Below are 20,278 nucleotides of genomic sequence, written 5' to 3' on the forward strand. Positions count from 1 at the left end.
CACTTATGAGAATGATGGAAAAGATGCCCGCACCAAGATGGCGGCAACGTTGACTACGATCCAGCGGCCAATGAGGCGTCTAGGTATTTATATGTCTATGGTTCCGCTGAGCAACCGTTCTCACTCAGATGCTTTTTGGGTAACAGAAAAGAAAGCGCGGCCGCCATTTTGGAGTGAAAATTCCAACTGGACTACAGCACAGATACACAGAAACGGACAGTAACAACGATAGAGAGACTACGTACTGTTTTTTACTGTTTGTTTTGAACGTACTGTAATCCTTGTTGTTTACTGCAATAAAAAAAATGAATGAATTAATAAATAAATAAATAATTAATTAAAATAACCAACAACAAGATAGAGAGGTCAAAGTGGAATAATGTAAGAATGCAATGTTGGGCAATCCACTGCAAAAACTATCAGTGCGACAGTAAAAATCTTGCCTTCCATCGTTTCCCCAAAGACCCTGACCGGTGATTATTCACAAAAGTGTAACAATATATTGTGTTTTGAAGTGGGACGTAGCGCTATCTTATGCACATACTAACGGTTTTTACTTAAAAGGGCCTAAACCTATACCCATTACTCAAAACTTTATGTATTTTTTACATTTTTTATCATTCTGTATGATTTATAAGCTTGTACATAAATACTAATGCTAATACCAGTACACACACACAGCCTCTGAATATGCGTCTTATTTTCTGATGGAACTGTTGCTGCATACATAGGATATAAAGGGTGTATCAGCTGCACCTTGTATATTTCACAAAATGCTGTTATCCTTTTAACATTCATGTTAGAAAATATGTCCATTAATGTTAGTTAATGTATTAATTAACACGAACGAACAAATATTTATTAATATTTCTTAATGTTAGTTAATGATAGTTCACTTGTTCACTGTTAGTTCATGTTAACTGAAGTAGTTAACTAATGAACCTTATTGAAAAGTGTTACCAATATTAATATAAATTCTGTCCAGTTTTATTGTGTTACTTTCAGCAAAAGTGTGGTTATTTTATTGGCTTGTGTTTTTTAAATTCAGTATCATTCAAATTAGTTTAGAGTTAAATGAAAAATTCTTACAAAATTACTTTATATTATTTAATAAAATAATAAAGAATCATTACAAAGCATTTTCGGTTTCGGTTTTCGGCCCAGAATGTTCATTTCGGTGTATCAAAATGTATAACTGTTTCAAACAAAGTATCACCCGGACCTCTGCTGGCACGGAAATATGTGACCCTGGAGCACAAAACCAGTCATAAGGGTCAATTTTTCGAAATTGAGATGTATACATCATCTGAAAGCTGAATAAATAATCTTTCCATTGATGTGTGGTTTGTTAGGATAGGACAATATTTGGCTGAGATACAATTATTTGAAAATCTGGAATCTGAGGGTGCAAAAAAATCTAAATATTGAGAAAATCATCTTTAAAGTTGTCCAAATGAAGTTCTTAGCAATGCATATTACTAATCAAACATTAAGTTCTGATATATTTACGGTAGGAAATTTACAAAGTATCTTCATGGAACATGATCTTTACTTAATATCCTAATGATTTTTGCCATAAAAGAAAAATCAATAATTTTGACCCATACAATGTATTGTTGGCTATTGCTACAAATATCCCCCAGCGACTTAACACTGCTTCTGTGCTGCAGGGTAACATATAGAGCCTCGACATCTTAGAATTGAATACCCCTGCTTTATTTTGATGGTTCCCCAACAGAAATTCTACTGAATATAAGTAATTTTGCAAGTATGTCACCTTATTGTAACCCTATCACCTAACAGTGTACTAGCACTCTAATAACATTGCATAGTTGAATAGACAGACATAGAGATAGAATGTACAAAGTGGACTATCGAAATAAAGCATAATCCAGGAGTCACTAAAAAGTATTTTATGTAATTCCATAAAGTAGTGCTTAATATATTAAGAAAGTGTTGAGCAGTTTAAAAAAGTGCCCCGCCACTTTCACCCACGTGTGGTTATTAGTGTTGGATTTTATGAACCCTCTACTGAGCTATTTTAATGGACTTTGAGCTCAGTGGACCAGATTCATAAATAATAGGGATGCATAGCGTTGAGAAAGTGCGATGTAAAATGTGATGTTATTAAGAAACCGCAAGAGGTCGCCGTTACACACAGAAGCACATTTTGTGCGCGCGCGCGTTTTTTAATAGGTAAAAATAAAAAGCAAACAATTACAACTATGAAAACAAACCAAGCACGCTTACGAAGAGAACAAAAACTAAAATGAATTCATTTAGCATATTGCATATGGAAATGGCCTAAAATATAGTGCCTACTTCTTATTTGACTTTTGTCTACAGTAGCTGCATTTGAGATGGTTTATGATAAAAGATGGTCATAATCAGAACAGTTTTTAATGAAATATTAGAGTGCGCTTGATTCGAGTAGCTCAGTAGCACAGAAGGCTTGAGTCAGGATTATTATGGGGATTATCTGCTATAGACAGGCGATCCAACCCCACACTCCCTTACCTTCCCCGGTGCTTTCACCCTATAGCAGTAACGAGCAGAAAACAGCATGCACTCAGCGAATGAGCTGCTTTACTGAGAGACATGAATGGCGTTCATGCTGGGAATACGAGGTAAGTTTATATTCAGTTTACTTTTATCTGAAAATTAAAACAGTCTCACCTTGACTTTATGAAGCCAAAGGTGAACTAAGTATAGATCAGCAACATTACTCAGTGCCAAAAGCCTGGGATAGGCTAGGTGACCTGTTGAAAAGCCTGTTAGATGTCCTGCAAAGGTAATTGAATATTCCCCGAACACGGCCTTAATTTAAACCAGACGCACAACTGCAGCGAGTGCGCGGGGGTGGGGATAAAAGAAAAACGGTGCTCGGGTTTCTCTAATGTGGTCCGCTGTGACGGATGAAATAACATTCCGGATAGACTGTCTGGGGCTCCAGGGATCTTCGAGGCAAGGGGCCTCATCATGAGTGGTCGCTTGTAATGGCGCTCGGTGGATGTAATCTTCATCGCGGAGTGAAACGCGTCCTCGACACCCGGATGTTGCGAAGATGCGCTCGCGGAGCTCAAGGCATCAGCATCAGCACCAGCATCAGCATCATCCACACTAGTCAAAACATGAGAGATGAGATGGTTTAATGCAGCCACGCGAACTGGAATATAGCAAATAATAAAGACATTTTCAATGTGGAGGAGGGGATGGACGAGCCAGAGGAACCGACTGAAGGTAAACACAAACCTAGATGTGACTTATGGACGAGTTTCTGCATATTCGATTCGTTTAATACTAAAAGGGCTTGATTAAACTGGTGACACTGAATTGAAAAGCGACGAGTATGTCCGTGTTAAAGTTGTGTAGAATTCAGTGCACATCACACTAGTCTTTATGCGCGAGTATTATGGTGACAGGTTCGAGTAGAATAAAATATAAACTGAAAGACATGTAAAATCATCTGATACCTAATGCAGTATTGTGAAGTATTACCATTACACAGTGTCCATCTTTGACACTGTTTGATTCAAGAGTATTACAAGCTGCTTTACACAATCAATTCGTATTAAGTAGTGGCCTCAAAAAGAAGGCTATTTGTAGTGACATATCCAAACAATTGACAGAGAAAGAAGTTTGTTTGTTTTGAAGTGCTAGAAAAGTAGATATAGTGTTGAAAATGCAGACAGCCTGTATTGAATGACTTTTTGTGTTGTTTCTGGTTAGTGGTGCTTGTTCATATATAGGCTACGTGATGTGATGAACTACACCTTAAGGACACCTGTGTGAGCTCTGGACTCTGGATTGTAGAATAATTCAATCGATGCTGATATTTGATGGTACAATGTTTCACTTCCTTTTAAATGCTATTCAGTAAGCAAGAATATAGTTACTTACTTATGGAAACACTCAATATATCAGTATATTACAACTTTGGTTTGGAGGGCAGATTTCAGAAAAAAAGAAAAAGAAAATCTAATTCAGGACAGTTGTGAACTAGGCGTTTAAAACCAACATACAAAACCACTACAGATCATCTAATGCCAGCCATGGACAAAGCCAGGAATGTTGCCTTCATTTAGAAAGAAAATCAGCTTTGGAGTAAAATACCTCATTTTGTTTTGCCAAATGATGTACGGGTTTCTTCAGCATGTTTCGATTTTACACTCTGTGATTCATCATCAACCAATCACATAACAAGTGAAAACAGACTAGTGGTGTCTGTGATGGGGGTGGCACTATAATATATATGAATAATACAAATATTTATGTATATACAGTCTATCTAGTTTTTTTTCTTAAAGGGACAGATTACCCAAAAATGGATAATTAATCATTAATTACTCACCCTCATGTCGTTCCAAGCCAGTAAGACCTTCATTCATCTAAACACAAATTAATCTTCGGAACACAAATTGTCACATGGATTATTTTAACGAAGTGCTTACTACGTTTCTGTGCCTTGGCCGTGGTAGTACCCTTGCTGTCTATGCAAGGAGAGAGAGCTCTTGGATTTCATCAAGATATATTAATTTGTGTTCCGAAGATGTGTTTGGAACGACATGAGGGTGAGTAATTAACGACAGAATTTTCATTTTTGGGTGAACTTTCCCTTTAAAGAAAAAAACAAAAACAATACTCTAACACTAGCTTTCTAGCTATATTATTTTTCTCTTCTATCTACATGTTTTTTTTGTATGTGTGTGTGTGTGTGTGTGTGTGTATATATATATTAGTGCTGTCAAACGATTATGAGTAATTAACGACAGAATTTTCATTTTTGGGTGAACTTTCCCTGTAAAGAAAAAAACAAAAACAATACTCTAACACTAGCTTTCTAGCTATATTATTTTTCTCTTCTATCTACATGTTTTTTTTGTATGTGTGTGTGTGTGTGTGTGTGTGTATATATATATTAGTGCTGTCAAACGATTAATCGCATCCAAAATAAAAGTTATGTACTGTGTATATTTGTTATGTATATAAATACACACTCATACAATATATATTTTGAAAATATTTACATGTATTTAAATGTATATATTTATATAATTTCTATCTTATATAAATATATTTAATATACAAATATAACATATTTTTCTATATATTTTTCAATATACACAGTACACACATATATTATGTATACAAAATCTTTTATTTTGGATGTGATTAATCGTGATTAATCATTTGACACCACTAATATATATATATATATATACACACACACACACATACACACACATATATGACAGCCCCACAACATTACTGCTCTAGAGGAGATCTGCATGGAGGAATGGGCCAAAATACCAGCAACAGTGTGTGACAACCTTGTGAAGACTTACAGAAAACGTTTGACCTCTGTCATTGCCACCAAAGGGTATATAACAAAGTATTGAGATTAAATTTTGTTATTGACCCAATACTTATTTTCCACCATAATTTGCAAATAAATTCTTTAAAAATCCTACAATGTGATTTTCTGGATTTTTTTTTCTCATTTTGTCTCTCATAGTTGAGGTATACCTATGATGAAAATTACAGGCCTCTCTCATCTTTTTAAGTGGGAGAACTTGCACAATTGGTGGCTGACTAAATACTTTTTTGCCCCACTGTATATATGTATATATATATTTTTTTTAAAAAACTTGCTACGTGTACTGCATTAGGCTGACTGAGACTTGTCATAGCACTTGCATTTTATTGCTCTTTTGTTGGTTTGATTGCTTCTATTGTCCTCATTTGTGAGTTGCTTTGGATAAAATTGTCTGCTAAATGATTAAATGTAAATGTAAAGACTATTCATTATTAATTTTTCCCTCTATTATCTGTTTTTCAGGGGCAAACTATGCCAGTGGCACCAGAGCCCCCGTCTCTAGTGATGCTCCTCCTGTCTGGTTGGAAGCACCGTCGATCACCAGCCATCATTCGCCGGCCCAGTCCGCCGCGCTCTCCTGGCAGGCTGCGATTAATGCCGCCAGACAGTCTCAGGGCACCCCCAAAACCATGAACTTCTCTGCTGCTGCAAGCACTGCTCCAGCCGGCTCGCTCGCCCAGAGGAAACGTCAGCAATATGCCAAAAGCAAGAAACAGGGAAGCACCACTAATAGCAGACCTCCAAGAGCACTTTTCTGCCTGACTCTCAATAATCCTGTGCGCAGAGCATGCATTAACCTAGTGGAGTGGAAGTATCCTTATATCAGCGGGGATGGTGATCTTCGATAACACTCAACTGTAGGAAAGGTGTTAAAGTACACAATCAAATTAGCAGTCTGGAGTTATCGACACACTGCATTCACCCCATAACTTGGCTATTGATTTAAAGCATTGGTCTCAAACTCAATTCCTGGAGGACCACAGCTCTGCACAGTTTTGCTCCAACCCTAATCAAACACACCTGAATCAGCTAATCAAGGTCTTCAGGATCACTAGAAACTTCCAAGCAGGTGTGATTTGGAGCTGGTTGGAGGTAAACTCTGCAGAGTGTTGGCCCTCCAGGAATTGAGTTTGAGACCACTGATTTAAAGGGATAGTAAAAAATTTAAGTAAATGGTTTTCTTTCAACCCAGGCTCATTGAAAACAGATGCTTGTGGTGACGTTTCTGCAACACAGATATTATGTGCCTTATTGTACATTTGGTGGCAGTTAAACCACACGTTCAATACGTGACCATAGCCACGTTTTTATTGTGTTGATACAGGTATGTATTGCAGCATTTTTATTACATTGCTTCAAGCACGCACTGCAGCAGTTCAGAATTCAAATGTCCGGGAACCATAGTTTCTCAGGATTCGTACCAGAGTGCTTTACCTCAAGTCAAGTCAAGTCACCTTTATTTATATAGCGCTTTTAACAATACAGATTGTGTCAAAGCAACTGAACAGCATTAATTAGGAAAATAGTGTGTCAATAATGCAAAAGGACAATAGTAAACACTCATTTTTCAGTTAAAGACAGTTCATCATTGAATTCAGTGATGTCAACATCCAGCTCAGTTTAAATAATATCTTTGCAATCAAGTCGATGATATCGCTGGAAATGAAGTGTCCCCAACTAAGCAAGCCAGAGGCGACAGCGGCAAGGAACCAAAACTCTATCATTCTCCTCATCACCTATCAAGTGCAGCGCCTTATTGCGTGAGCCACTGAGCAACCTACTGTGTTAGAAAACCCATACATATGAAGCTCTATATGTGATGCTAATGTTCAAAAGTATCAGTTCTATTTGTTAAAATAGTTTTGATGTCACAACATAATATTCTGCAAGTGTGTGTGCGAAAATTAGACTTTCTTAATAGAAACTCTGGCACTGTAAATCATAATTTGTGTGAAAAGGAATGAAAGTTATAATGTTATAATATAGTTATAAAGGAATAAGAGTCAGAGTTTTACTGCCTCTAGCGTTCATTTCAACTGGAAACTGCAGCGTTTTGTTTGATAGGTACAAGTTCTGCAGAAACACAGGCAGAGGCACGTATTTCCAATGAGCTGGATAGTTTTCTTTCCTCTGCCAAACACACAAAATGCCAACAAGGCTTGATGTTATTGGGGTCCAACTTCATGGAGTCAGCGAGACTGCAGTTTACGTCACCCTCATGTCTTTTTTTTGGAGCTTTTGAACCCCATTGACTTTTGTTATGTAAAGAAAAATAATATAGTTTTGGTGTTCCACAGAAGAAGGAAAATCATAAGAGTGCAGAACAACATTCCAGTGGGAACTGAGAATCCCTGTGCTCTGCTCACTCCGAAGGATGGCCCTTGAAGTGGGGACTTTGGAGGGAGCAGTGCAATTGTGTCTCATAATATTTGTTTGTTTATTATTTAACCTGGCAAGCCAATTAAGTAAAGTATCTTAAAATAATTAAGAATTATTTTCTTAATTACATTGACGGCATGGTAGTGTGGCCAACTGGAACAAGGGAGCAATGAAAGACGGCGCCATTTCCTTATTCTTTTACACCTTTTGAAACTTTGAATTTCAACTTTCTGATTTTAAAACGACTCGTCACTCTGGGTCAAGTGAACATAAACAGTAAAATTACTTGAATTACCTTGAACTGACCATTGCATGTGTTTCATTAATGGCCTTGAGGGAGGGCACGTTAAGGGGTTATATTACACACTTTGATTTAAAATGACCCTTCCTGTGTTCCTGTGGCGCCCCCTCCCGCAATGCCCTTCAGAGAAACCAAAATGCCATTTGGAGTTCACCATGCCCGACATGTCAGCTTCTGATGTGAGTTTGGGGCAGGACTATCAGTGGGACTGACCAGTATTGGGTAGTGGGAATGTTTGGAAACAATTACTAGTCACACAGAAATTACATAAAATTGAGCCTAAAATGCCACATAATATCTCTGCCATGACATAGGTTACAGCTTTGAGAGTTTTAAATACAAAAGATTGCAATTTTACTTTATAATCAAGTTTGATTGGTTGGGATTTGTGAAATGGATGATACTGCTATCATTTTTCTCCTTAAACATGTTATTTCCAGACCTTTTGATATCTTTATACTGCTGTCAATATTTGCCAACTGTGTGGCCTTAGCTGTTTACATCCCCTTTCCTGAAGACGATTCCAACTCAACTAATCATGATTTGGTGAGTACTGTGACGTCTCTTCTGATTTCTCATTGGCTGTGTTGTGGGATTAGTTTCTGCTAATTGAGATTAGATGAGAGAATTAGAGTGGAATTACACAAACCCAAAGGCGAATTTGCAAACACTCAAAAGGTGCTCATCCATGCTGCTCATGTTTGTGTCTGCAGGTATATGAAATGTATGCTGTATAATTGCTCTGTTGTTTGTGTGGAAGTAGCTTCATGGGAAAGAAAAATTATATTTTTCATATCTCAGTTGTATCTGAATATGAATTCAGACATCTTTGATCAAAATCCTTCAAGAAAATTATCTATTTAACTGAACAATCTTTATTAATGCTATGGTGCTATACACTCTTAATGTAGACGAGGGTCTTGTGTGTGTTTTTTTACTCCTAAGGAATTTTCAGGAGAAACATCTGGGGCTGGTTATTGTGTAGGCTTACATACTATCACTGTAGCCTAAACTTCCATTGTTTTATACATTATTTATATATGGGAATTAACAGCATCCCACATACATTAACCACTATATAGATACAAAAAAACTTGAATATGTCCACTTTGTCTTATGCAGTAGTGGATCACCACAAACTTGATTCAGTGTAGCACCAGAAACAGCTGCTTCCTGCCAGTTGCTTTACCATTTCTGCCTTTTGCCAAGCAGAGTGATGACAGAGATGAGCGACTAAGGGGATCAAGAAATTATTCTATATGAGTTTAACCTTGAACCGTGGGACAGTGTGTTGGAACATGCTAATCACCTGACAAGTACACAGACACTTCATGAGAAGTGTGCATTTAAGCATTTTACAGCCAAGACAATGTTGGAATTTCTGTGAATGGAGCAAAAATCAGCAGTTGTCTGTATTTTGTGCATGGATTGTGTGTAGAACACTTCTAGCATCTCATCTAGGGTCCAAAATGAAAAATTTTCCGAGCACCAAATGCGAGTAAGAATCGCGTTGGCTTGTACATATAACAGGGTTACCTGCCAGTTCGAGCGATTATCAAACTGCAAGGGATGCAGTTTAACCACAGGAAATATATAGTAGGGCTGCCCCCTAATAGTTGACTAATCGTTCCAACTTATTAGTCGCTTAGTCGCATAAAAAAAAATTCCACAGGCGAAGTCACTCAGTTTGTGACGGACAGATCGTTAAAGGCTAGTCTAGGGTAATACAGTAGCCTACATCAGGCAGGACATCCAAACGCTCGCCTATCATTCATCAACCTCAAATATGGCTTATCATCTGAAATATGTAAGTATTAGCAACTTTACATGGCTGCTCAATCTAATGTTAACCTAGAGAAATGTGCACTATAGTGTCATTATAGCGCACATTTCTCTTGGTTAACATTAGACACTATAATAGTGTCTGTGTGGAGTGTGAAATTTGAACAGCCGCACGCGCTCAGTGCAGGACAGATGGAGGCGCCGGTGCACTCACTTGCTCTTAAAATAGGCTACTCCGTCATTTTTGGTCATACAGATAAGAGTAATACATCTTTCAAATCTGTAAAGACTCTACTTTTATTTGTGTGAACTCACAATAACAACAAAACGTGCTTTTGTAAAATAATGAAAGCAAACAGGATACGCTTTCAGCCATCTCGGTCTGTGAACATGAAACTCCGTGTATATCTTCGCCTTACAGAAATAAATAAAAAATAGAAAGAGAGTGAAATGTCTACTTTCAAATGAACCAATTCAAATAGAAAACAAATATTCTCAGATTATGTAGTCTGTATGAAACATGAATACAGGCGCATCACTACTGCGGAGATGAAGAGTCAGTGTCGCTGAGTTCCTCACTTAAACCGAAAACAAAGAAAGCACTAGTTTATCAAATTATTAAAATGTTAATGCAGTCTCCTTACTGTTTTTCACTGACACATTCATAATCATTAGGCTACTTCTGCCGGTGCGCTGTGGCAAGCTTTATTATGCTATGTAGGCAATTAAAGGTTCATTATAATGATTTAAATAGTTTATTAATAAACGTGCAATTAGTCGACTAATGCTTAAAATGAACAACTACTGGTTGACCAAAAAAATCCTTAGTTGAGGGCATTCCTAATATATAGTCTGACAAGCTGTGAGTTTCAGAGTGAAGCACGCCACTGAAGTATGATCCAGTGTTTTCAGCATCTCACAGCAGCTTAGTTTGCAGTAAATGCTGCTTCACACAAATTTTAGGTTACACACGTAACCCCGGTTATCTGATAACAGGAGTGAGGTATCTCACTATGGGAATCGCCTCGGGCGTGACCAATCCTGGAAGCACCAATTACACCACGTCTGTCAGTTGACAGTCCAATCATGACAGTGATGCGGGAGTCCCGCCTCCCTCATATATATCGCTGCAAGTGGTCCCTACTTCATTCTCAGCATATCTCTTCTCCTTGCTGCTGCAAGGAGGGAAGTGTGGTGAGATACCTCACTCATGTTATCAGAGAACCGGGGTTACGTGAGTAACCTAAAGTTCTCTTTCAAACATTTGTTCGGTATCTCACTATGGGATATAGACAACTCCCGTATTGCAGATATGCTGTCCGAAGCAGGCATGTCAACCAACTCAGTGATGTGCGATAACATTATAACACAAGCCCTCCACTATTCCCAGAATAGAACGGAGACATGTGAAAAATAAAAACAACTTCTTTACGAGTGTTTTTTTTTTAAATATACGCTTAGGATGGAATGCGCCAATGAAGGCTCTGTAATGTCCAACCTATAAAATCTGACAAAAGTGTGTGGCGAAGCCCAGCTCGCCGCCGCACAAATGTCTTGAATTGAAACACCCTTAAACAATGCTCATGAGGTGGCTAACCTTCTAGTACTATGAGCCCTCAGCCCTTCTGGAGGACTTAGACCCATGCTATTATAACCCAATATAATAGCTTCCACCACCCAGTGGGACAGGCGCTGACAAGAAATAGGTATACCCTTATGAGAATTAGCCCATGAAACAAATAACTGATTACTCCTTCTTAATCCCTTCATCCTGTCCACATAATGATGCAACGCACGGACAGGGCACAAGCAATGAAGCTGCTCTTCTTCCGATGAGGAAAACGGCTACGGATGAAAAAACAGTAAATCCACCAGTCTACAGGCGAAAGCTGACTCACTCACTTTAGGCACAAATGCTGGATACGTCTTGAGAGTTACTCGTGAGAAATCCATAGCAAACAGCATACAGGAGTTATGAACCGACAAAGCATGAAGTTCACTAACTCATTTCGCGGTCGAAAGAGCCAATAACAAAGCAACCTTTAGCGAAAGGAACTTTAAATCAATATTGTCTATCGGCTCAAAAGGAGGCTGAGAGAGTGCGTTAAGGACCACTGACAGATCCCACGGCAGAATCAGCGGCTTTGAAGCCCTGTTCAGATGCTGCGCACCCCTCAAAAACCTGCACACAAGCGGGTGCTGACCTATTGTATTTCTGTCAATCCCCCATGGTATGCAGAATTTGCAGCAAGATAACAGTAGAGAAGGCTCTGCCCTTATCTAAAAGTTCTTGCAGAAAACATAATACCTGTCACGAATCCGGTCTATGAACTTCAATTCACTCACCACCAGAGGTCACCCTTCCATTACATTGACTCTCGCACTACACAAACTGTTGCATGTCATCCCGGGCTACATATCCCATCATCCATTGCACTGATTGCACACAGCACTGATTGCACACAGCTGTAACATTCACTATATAACACTCACTCTGATCCCTTTCAAACTGCCGAGTATTGTATAGCGTTTATTACTCTCATAGCGACAGCTACCCTACGGAGCTCGTCTAGTTTTTCATAGCCTTATCTTAGTCTTGCCTTGTCTGTTTTCTTGTGTCCTGATCTTTGCCTGTGTATCTCAGATTCCCCCTCTTGTCTTGCCCTATTCGGATACTGTTTGCCCCTGCCTGGACCTTTGCCTTGTACCTGGATTTATCCCTCTAGTCTCGCCCTGTTGATTCTGTTCGCCGATCGTAGACCCACGCTAGCCCTAGGAATATTCTTGTGTCTTGCCCTCTATATACATGTTGCCATCGTCTGACCCTTGCCTGTTTCTGACCATGTCGGTTAATAAAGCTTTGCACTTGGATCTGCACGTCTCAGTCACTCCGTGACAGAATACTCGGCCACACAAGGATCCAGCGGCTTTTCCACAGGACATTGGCCAGGTATGAACACCGCGATTCTGCTACTAGCTCTCAAGCAGGGCAAACGATCACTTGAGGGTTATATTGCAGAATATTTGGCTTTGGCTAATGGCTCAGAATTACCGGACTGCATGTTAATTGACTTCTTCTGTGATGGCCTTAACCAGTCTGTAAAATCACGAGTGATTCATGAGGGTCCTCGTTCGTCTCTAAGTGATTTTATGGACTATGCTCTATTATCTGTTGGTTCAACGTTCACTGTGAGTATCGCGGAGGAACGCGACCCCGCACTCACTCGTGTAATGGCGGCCGCACTAGAGCACGCTCACAAAATGGTGGCGACAGCGGAGCCTGATCGCAAAAAGGCGAACACAACAGCGCCCCGTTATGTCACAGCGGCCAATCCTGAGTCAAATCAAGTCACAGTTGATCGTCATGAATTAAATCAAATCACAGTTGACCGTCATGAAGCAAGTCAAGTCACAGCTTATCTTCGGAGGCTGTTTGTGAATTCTTGTCTTGCCCTGTCACGGCTATGGAGGCAGTCTGTGAGCTCTTTGTCTGTCCTGTCACGGCTATGGAGGCCGTCTGTGAACCCTCTGCCTGTCCTGTCATGGCAATGGAGGCCGTTTGTGAACTCTTTGCCTGTCCTGTAACGGCTTTGGAGGCCGTTTGTGAAATCTCTGCCCGCCCTGTCACGGCTAAGGAGGCCGTCTGTGAATCCTCGTCCTGCCCTGTCACGGCTATGGAGGCCGTCTGTGAACCTTCTGCCCGTCCTGTCATGGCTATGGAGGCCGTTTGTGAACTCTTTTCCTGTCGTGTCATGGCTATGGAAGCCATCTGTGAACTCTCAGCCTGTCTTGAAACGGCTATGGAAGCCATCTGTGAACTCTCAGCCTGTCCTGTAATGGCTACGGAGGGCACTTTTGACCTGCTTTTGAACTTTTGTCCTGCTCTGAACCGGTCATGGAAACCCTAAATGAACTTTCTGTAGGCCCTGCTAACCCTGTCGTTGCCAAAGAGACCATTAGTCCAGTCACGATCCCAGAAACTTTACCTGAACTCCCTGTAGGCTCTAGTCGTGTCACAGCCCAAAAATCCTCCTTTGAACTCTTAGCTCTGTCTGTCATGAACTCAAGGACTATAAATGCACTCAGTGTCTGGCTCTTTAACTCTGTCACTGCCATAGAGAACATTGATGAACTTCTTGTGTTCCCTGCCTTGGCCCCTGAAACCATGAATGCACTGCCTGCATTGTCTGTCTCTGTTTTCCCTAGTCCCCAGTCTCTGCCATGGGTCCTGGCTCTGTCTGCTCTGCCATGGTGGTCCTCTGCTCCGCCGTGGTGGTCTACTGTCTGGCTCTGGGGGTCTTCTGCTCTACCTGCTCTGCCGTGGTGGTCTGCTGTCTGGCTCTGGTGGTCTTCTGCTTCTGCCCAAAGAGCCACTTTGTCCGGTGCCGAGTGAAAAATCTCTCCGCGCGCTTGTGAGAGGAGCAGGGCCATTTCTAGCCATTTTGATGCCCTAGGCGAAATCCCTATTAGCGCCCACCCCCTATCCCACTCCCACTCATAAAACAAGATCATTTTGTAAAGATTACATACAAAATAAAATAAAACTGATTATGTAAACACTCAAAACTTAAATAACAACATTGATACATTTCCAAATTTTCAGACATCAGTTTCTTGTCACATTCAAATTGGTTGTCATAGTAATGACACTAATTTGTGGAGATTCAGCGCATTGTGAGTTCCACAAATCTGAACACATTATTTGTAAATTGACTGTTAAGATAAAAAAATTGCACAATTTATTATCTGCAATACCATTATAGCCACTGGATGCCTGTATGTTACATCTATGTAACAATCCCTAGTTGCTAAGAAATTGTCATCACTCATAAATTAATTTTATTACATTTGGAGTTGGGTACATATATAGATATGATCAATTGCTACTTTTTGTCTTTATCTGTTTTTGTTCAATTGCTTTTTTGTTGTTGTGTCAGTTATTACACTATTATTTCAGTCAAACCTATAAACCCTTTGTTACCTCAAACTACATATAAAAGCCTCAGTGGCATAAAAGTAATCAAAATTCAGCTACTTATTCCTTTGTTACTTTTTGAAGCGTGAACTTCTCCTTTAAATAACATGGCACACTGCCCTCTATGCTCCCATTGGGCGCTGTTGGAAGCAAATGAATTGATTAAGCATTTCGACACTTCCGTAAGGATGCGTTAAATTCGACAAAGCGGTTTAATAAAGGATGTATTTATCTTGTGAATTAGTGAGTTTTACTACACCAATATTTTTTAATGGGCTGTTAAAATTTTATATGGGAATATTAAACGACACACTGAACCTTTAATAATGCATTAGCAAAAAACTTGGATAATTTCACAACATGATTTCTCAACTGCCACAAATACTGCCTAAAAAAATACTGATTTTGTGCACTTTTTACTGTACCAATATTTTAAATTGACCTTTGAACTTAGTTTCATTGCATGGCAAAAAAAAGCCTTACCTTGCCAAAGCACTGACAGAACTCATTGATCTAATGGCATTATTGAGTGCTCCAAATGCAAACTTTGCATGCAACAATCAAGAGGCAGCAATTGACAGTGCTCTGATCCAATGGCATACCACCTAGCTTGCCTATGCCTAGAAACAGTACTGAGAGGAGGTCTCTGCGCAACGGGAGAGGCCAGGGCCGATCGCGCAGGAGCTGGATTATCTCTGTCAGCCACAACTTCACTGGCCAGTTCGGAGAGATCAGTATTACTGAGTGACCACACTCTCTTACTCTTTTTAGAGTTGGTACGATCAGACTCAGTGGAGGAAACGTGTAAAGCAGTAGGTTTGGCCACGGGTGAGCCAAAGCATCCACACCCACCGTCTCTCGCCAGAGAAAATAATAGAGGGCAATGAGTATTTTCGTGCGAGACGAAGAGATCTACTGCAGTTCGGCCGAACCTCTCCCACAACTGGTTCACTACCTGAGGTTGGAGAGTCCATTCTCCGTACAGAGGATTCCCCCTGTACAGGAGATCTGCCCCCACATTCATTATTCCCAGGACATAAGTCACCCGTAATTAATGAAAATGCTTCATGCCCCACACCATGATTTTTTTCATGCTAGACTGTGAAGCTGGGGAGAACGTGTTCCCCCTTGGCAATTTATATATGCCACCGCCGTTGTGTTGTCCGATCTGACCAAAACATGTTGATTCCGTAGGAACTGCTTGAAATGTTTCAGTGCCATAAACACTGTTAACAGTTCCAGGAAGTTTATATGTGCGTTCTGTAGCAAGACAGGCCATTTTCCTTTTGCTATTCTGCCCTCGCACACTGCACCCCAACCTGTGAGTGACGCATCCGTCGTTACCACTTATCTCAGAGAAATAACTCCCAGTAGAGTCCCTGAATCAAGAAACGCTCGATCTCTCCAGCAGCAGAGAGCGCACAAGCAATGTGATGACACTCACTTTGCGGTTGAGGTGGCACTTCGGACATAAGCGCTGTGCCGCCACCCAGCATTGAAACTCTCTCATTCGCAAAAGTCCGAAAGGAATGAAAGACACTGCCGAGGCCATCAGCCCTAGAAGATGTAAACATAGTCTGAATGGGACTTTTTTCACTCTCTGGAAAAGGGAGAGACAACCATGAATTGACCTGATGCGATCCTATAATAGAAACACTTGATACAGGTCTGAGTTCAGCCTGAGACCCAGGTAAATTATTTCTTTCATGGGCACTAAGCAGCTTTTCGTCTCCTTTATTTTGAAGCCTAAGCCTTTTAAATGAGACACATGCAGATTCATATCTATCTCCACCTGCTGCCGTGACGGCGCTGAGAGGAGGAGATCATCCAAATAAGCTGACACTCTGAGACCCGCTATTCTCAGCGGTGTTAGAGCCGCCTCAACACATTTTGTGAAAGTTCTTGGGACTAATGCCAAACCGAACAGAACTGTCAAAAATTCGTAGGCTGTGCCCTGATAGGCAAACCTGAGGAATTTTCTGTGTGCCGGATAAATACTTATGTGAAAGTAAGCGTCCTTCAAATCTACTGATGTAAACCAGTCTCGACGAATAACGACGAATAACACTGTATAGTGTTTGTATTGTGAGCATTTTGAACTTATATTTTCGGAGGTGTTTGTTGATGTACCGCAAATCCAGAATGGGACGAGACCCCTGCCTCTTTTGGGAATGACAAAGTACTGGGAGTAAAAGCCGTGCTGGCAGTCCTCCAGCGGCACCACCCGGATTACTCTTTTGCTCAATAAAGAGGTTATTTCCTCCTCTAAAATCCGAGCTGACTCCCCTTCTGCTGTTGACATTAACACACTGTTGAAAGGTGGAGGTTTTACAGCAAACTGCAGACGATAACACCGTTCTTGAGCAGAGAGTGGACCGCTGTAGCTCTCGCTCACTGATGGTGCGGCGGCTGATGTATTTGTGTTTATTTTTGTTTTTATTTTCACACAAATCTGTGCCCTTGGCCCACTGCCTGGATACACAGGAAACATTATTATTTCTTTCAAATGAGGACACTTGTGAAAACTTTCGTCCTCACTCTTGCATAACCCCATGGGTGGAAATGGGAGAAACAACATGTGGGGCACTGGATGAACTTGTGCCAACACTCCAACACTCCAACTTCCTTCCTTTGAACATTTTTCTTGAATCGCTTCTTTGCTGGAGGGGGGGAGGGACAAGACTCCTGTGCTGTGCAGAGGGGTGCTACAGAGACTCCGTGAGTGCTGTAGCCCCTGTTTTGATTCAAACCCAGACCACAGGTTATGTCGCCAGCCTCTTTTTGCCTTCCTGAGGGTTAGCTGGGCGATGCTTAGCCACTGCTGCTGCAAACGAGGCCTTGCCTCTGGGCTGGGGCTGTTTTGGGTGAACCTCCGCCTGCATTGATTGCTGAGGTGCGGGGGGTGGGGGGGTGGGGGGGGCTAGGGTTTCTGTACCATGACTGTCCCCCCCTGGAAGCAGAGGCAAACCCTGGACGCATAGGTTGGGGGGGGCCGAGCAGTCGGCTTCCTGGTAAGGCAAGTTTCAAAAGCTTCCCCATCAATTTCCCACTATGCTGAGTCGGGTGACCCAGCATCAATCTGCCTCCCCATCTCCTCCATGAGCTCAGCCTGGTACGCTGTAAGCAGTGAGGTGGCATTTAGGGTTCTGACAGCCAGGGCAAAGGAGCGATACATTTTATGAAACAGAGAAGCAGACAACCTCTCTGTCCGTCCCAGCAGTGAAGGAGAGGAGGAGAATAGTGCTGCCCACCGATTGGGGTGGAGGTGACTTGCCACTGACAATTCGACTGGGGGGTGTTGGACATCTCCAACTCCTCCATATTGTGGACATCCAGCCTAGAGAAACATTTAACAGGAACCCTATGTGAGAAGAGTTTGTCCCTGAAGCGCCGCATCTCTGCGACACATGCTGGGACGGCTGGTATCAACTGCTTGACTGGGGAAGTGCGTGACGGCAGCCTGGATAGAGAGTTTGGCAGCTACCCTCCTACACATTTCAATGAGGTCCAGTTCCCCTGGCATGGGGGAGGGGGACTCATGCGAGGGGATTCATTCGTTCGTTAATTCGTTTGTTCCCTAGTTTTAGTAGGCCTAAATTGTGGAACGAATTATTATATTTCGTATTTACTTATTAAAATCATTATTACTTAAAATTAAGAAGTTTTGAGCAGTGTAGAGTAGTGCTTGTCGTTTGTTGTTTCTCCGATCACAAACGCAGACATGGTTTTATGTTTACGCAGCGCGATATGCAACGAAATGCGCAAAAAGACAGTATAAGTCATTATAATCAGTAATTACAGTGGGGCAAAAAAGTATTTAGTCAGCCACCAATTGTGCAAGTTCTTCCACTTAAAAAGATGAGAGAGGCCTGTAATTTTCATCATAGGTATACCTCAACTATCCTCAAAAAAAAAAATCCAGAAAATCACATTGTAGGATTTTTAAAGAATTAATTGGTAAATTCCTCGGTAAAATAAGTATTTGGTCACCTACAAACAAGCAAGATTTCTGGCTCTCACAGACCTGTAACTTCTTCTTTAAGAGGCTCCTCTGTCCTCCACTCGTTACCTGTATTAATGGCATCTGTTTGAACTCGTTATCAGTATAAAAGACACCTGTCCACAACCTCAAACAGCCACACTCCAAACTCCACCATGGCCAAGACCAAAGAGCTGTCAAAGGACACCAGAAAAAAAAATTGTAGACCTGCACCAGGCTGGCAAGACTGAATCTGCAATAGGTAAGCAGCTTAGTGTGAAGAAATCAACTGTGGGAGCAATTATTAGAAAATGAAAGACATACAAGACCACTGATAATCTCCCTCGATCTGGGGCTCCACGCAAGATCTCACCCCATGGGGTCAAAATGATCACAAGAACTGTGAGCAAAAATCCCAGAACCACACGGGGGGACCTAGTGAATGACCTGCAGAGAGCTGGGACCAAAGTAACAAAGGCTACCATCAGTAACACACTGCGCCGCCAGGGACTCAAATCCTGCAGTGCCAGACATGTCCCCCTGCTTAAGCCAGTACATGTCCAGGCCCGTCTGAAGTTTGCTAGAGAGCATTTGGATGATCCAGAAGAGGATTGGGAGAATGTCATATGGTCAGATGAAACCAAAATAGAACTTTTTGGTAAAAACTCAACTTGACCAGAAGAGGATTGGGAGAATGTCATATGGTCAGATGAAACCAAAATAGAACTTTTTGGTAAAAACTCAACTTGAGGAGAAAGAATGCTGAGTTGCATCCAAAGAACACCATACCTACTGTGAAGCATGGGGGTGGAAACATCATGCTTTGGGGCTGTTTTTCTGCAAAGGGACCAGGACAACTGATCCGTGTAAACGAAAAAATGAATGGGGCCATGTATCGTGAGATTGAGTGAAAACCTCCTTCCATCAGCAAGGGCACTGAAGATGAAACGTGGCTGGGTCTTTCAGCATGACAATGATCCCAAACACACCACCCGGGCAACGAAGGAGTGGCTTCGTAAGAAGCATTTCAAGGTCCTGGAGTGGCCTAGCCAGTCTCCAGATCTCAACCCCATAGAAAATCTTTGGAGGGAGTTGAAAAGCCGTGTTGCCCAGCGACAGCCCCAAAACATTACTGCTCTAGAGGAGATCTGCATGGAGGAATGGGCCAAAATACCAGCAACAGTGTGTGAAAACCTTGTGAAGACTTACAGAAAACGTTTGACCTCTGTCATTGCCAACAAAGGGTATATAACAAAGTATTGAGATGAAATTTTGTTATTGACCAAATACTTATTTTCCACCATAATTTGCAAATAAATTATTTAAAAATCCTACAATGTGATTTTCTGGATTTTTTTCTCATTTTGTCTCTCATAGTTGAGGTATACCTATGATAAAAATTACAGGCCTCTATCATCTTTTTAAGTGGGAGAACTTGCACAATTGGTGGCTGACTAAATACTTTTTTTACCCACTGTATATATA

The 20,278-nt window shown here is 41.1% G+C and overlaps 1 protein-coding gene across 1 annotated transcript in view; it reads left to right on the forward strand.

Moving 5' to 3' along the window:
- The first annotated feature begins 2,665 nt into the window (after positions 1–2,665).
- The window catches only part of LOC107594982 (voltage-dependent L-type calcium channel subunit alpha-1D-like), a 112,418-nt gene continuing 94,805 nt past the window's right edge, over positions 2,666–20,278 (forward strand). The window contains 3 exon segments of the mRNA XM_016285228.1: positions 2,666–3,240; positions 5,840–6,188; positions 8,498–8,603. Of these exon segments, the coding sequence (XP_016140714.1) occupies positions 3,213–3,240; positions 5,840–6,188; positions 8,498–8,603 (483 nt within the window). The 5' untranslated portion in view covers positions 2,666–3,212.

Source organism: Sinocyclocheilus grahami, unplaced genomic scaffold (genome assembly GCF_001515645.1).
Source record: "Sinocyclocheilus grahami isolate Dianchi unplaced genomic scaffold, SAMN03320097.WGS_v1.1 scaffold194.1, whole genome shotgun sequence".
Taxonomy (NCBI): domain Eukaryota; kingdom Metazoa; phylum Chordata; class Actinopteri; order Cypriniformes; family Cyprinidae; genus Sinocyclocheilus; species Sinocyclocheilus grahami.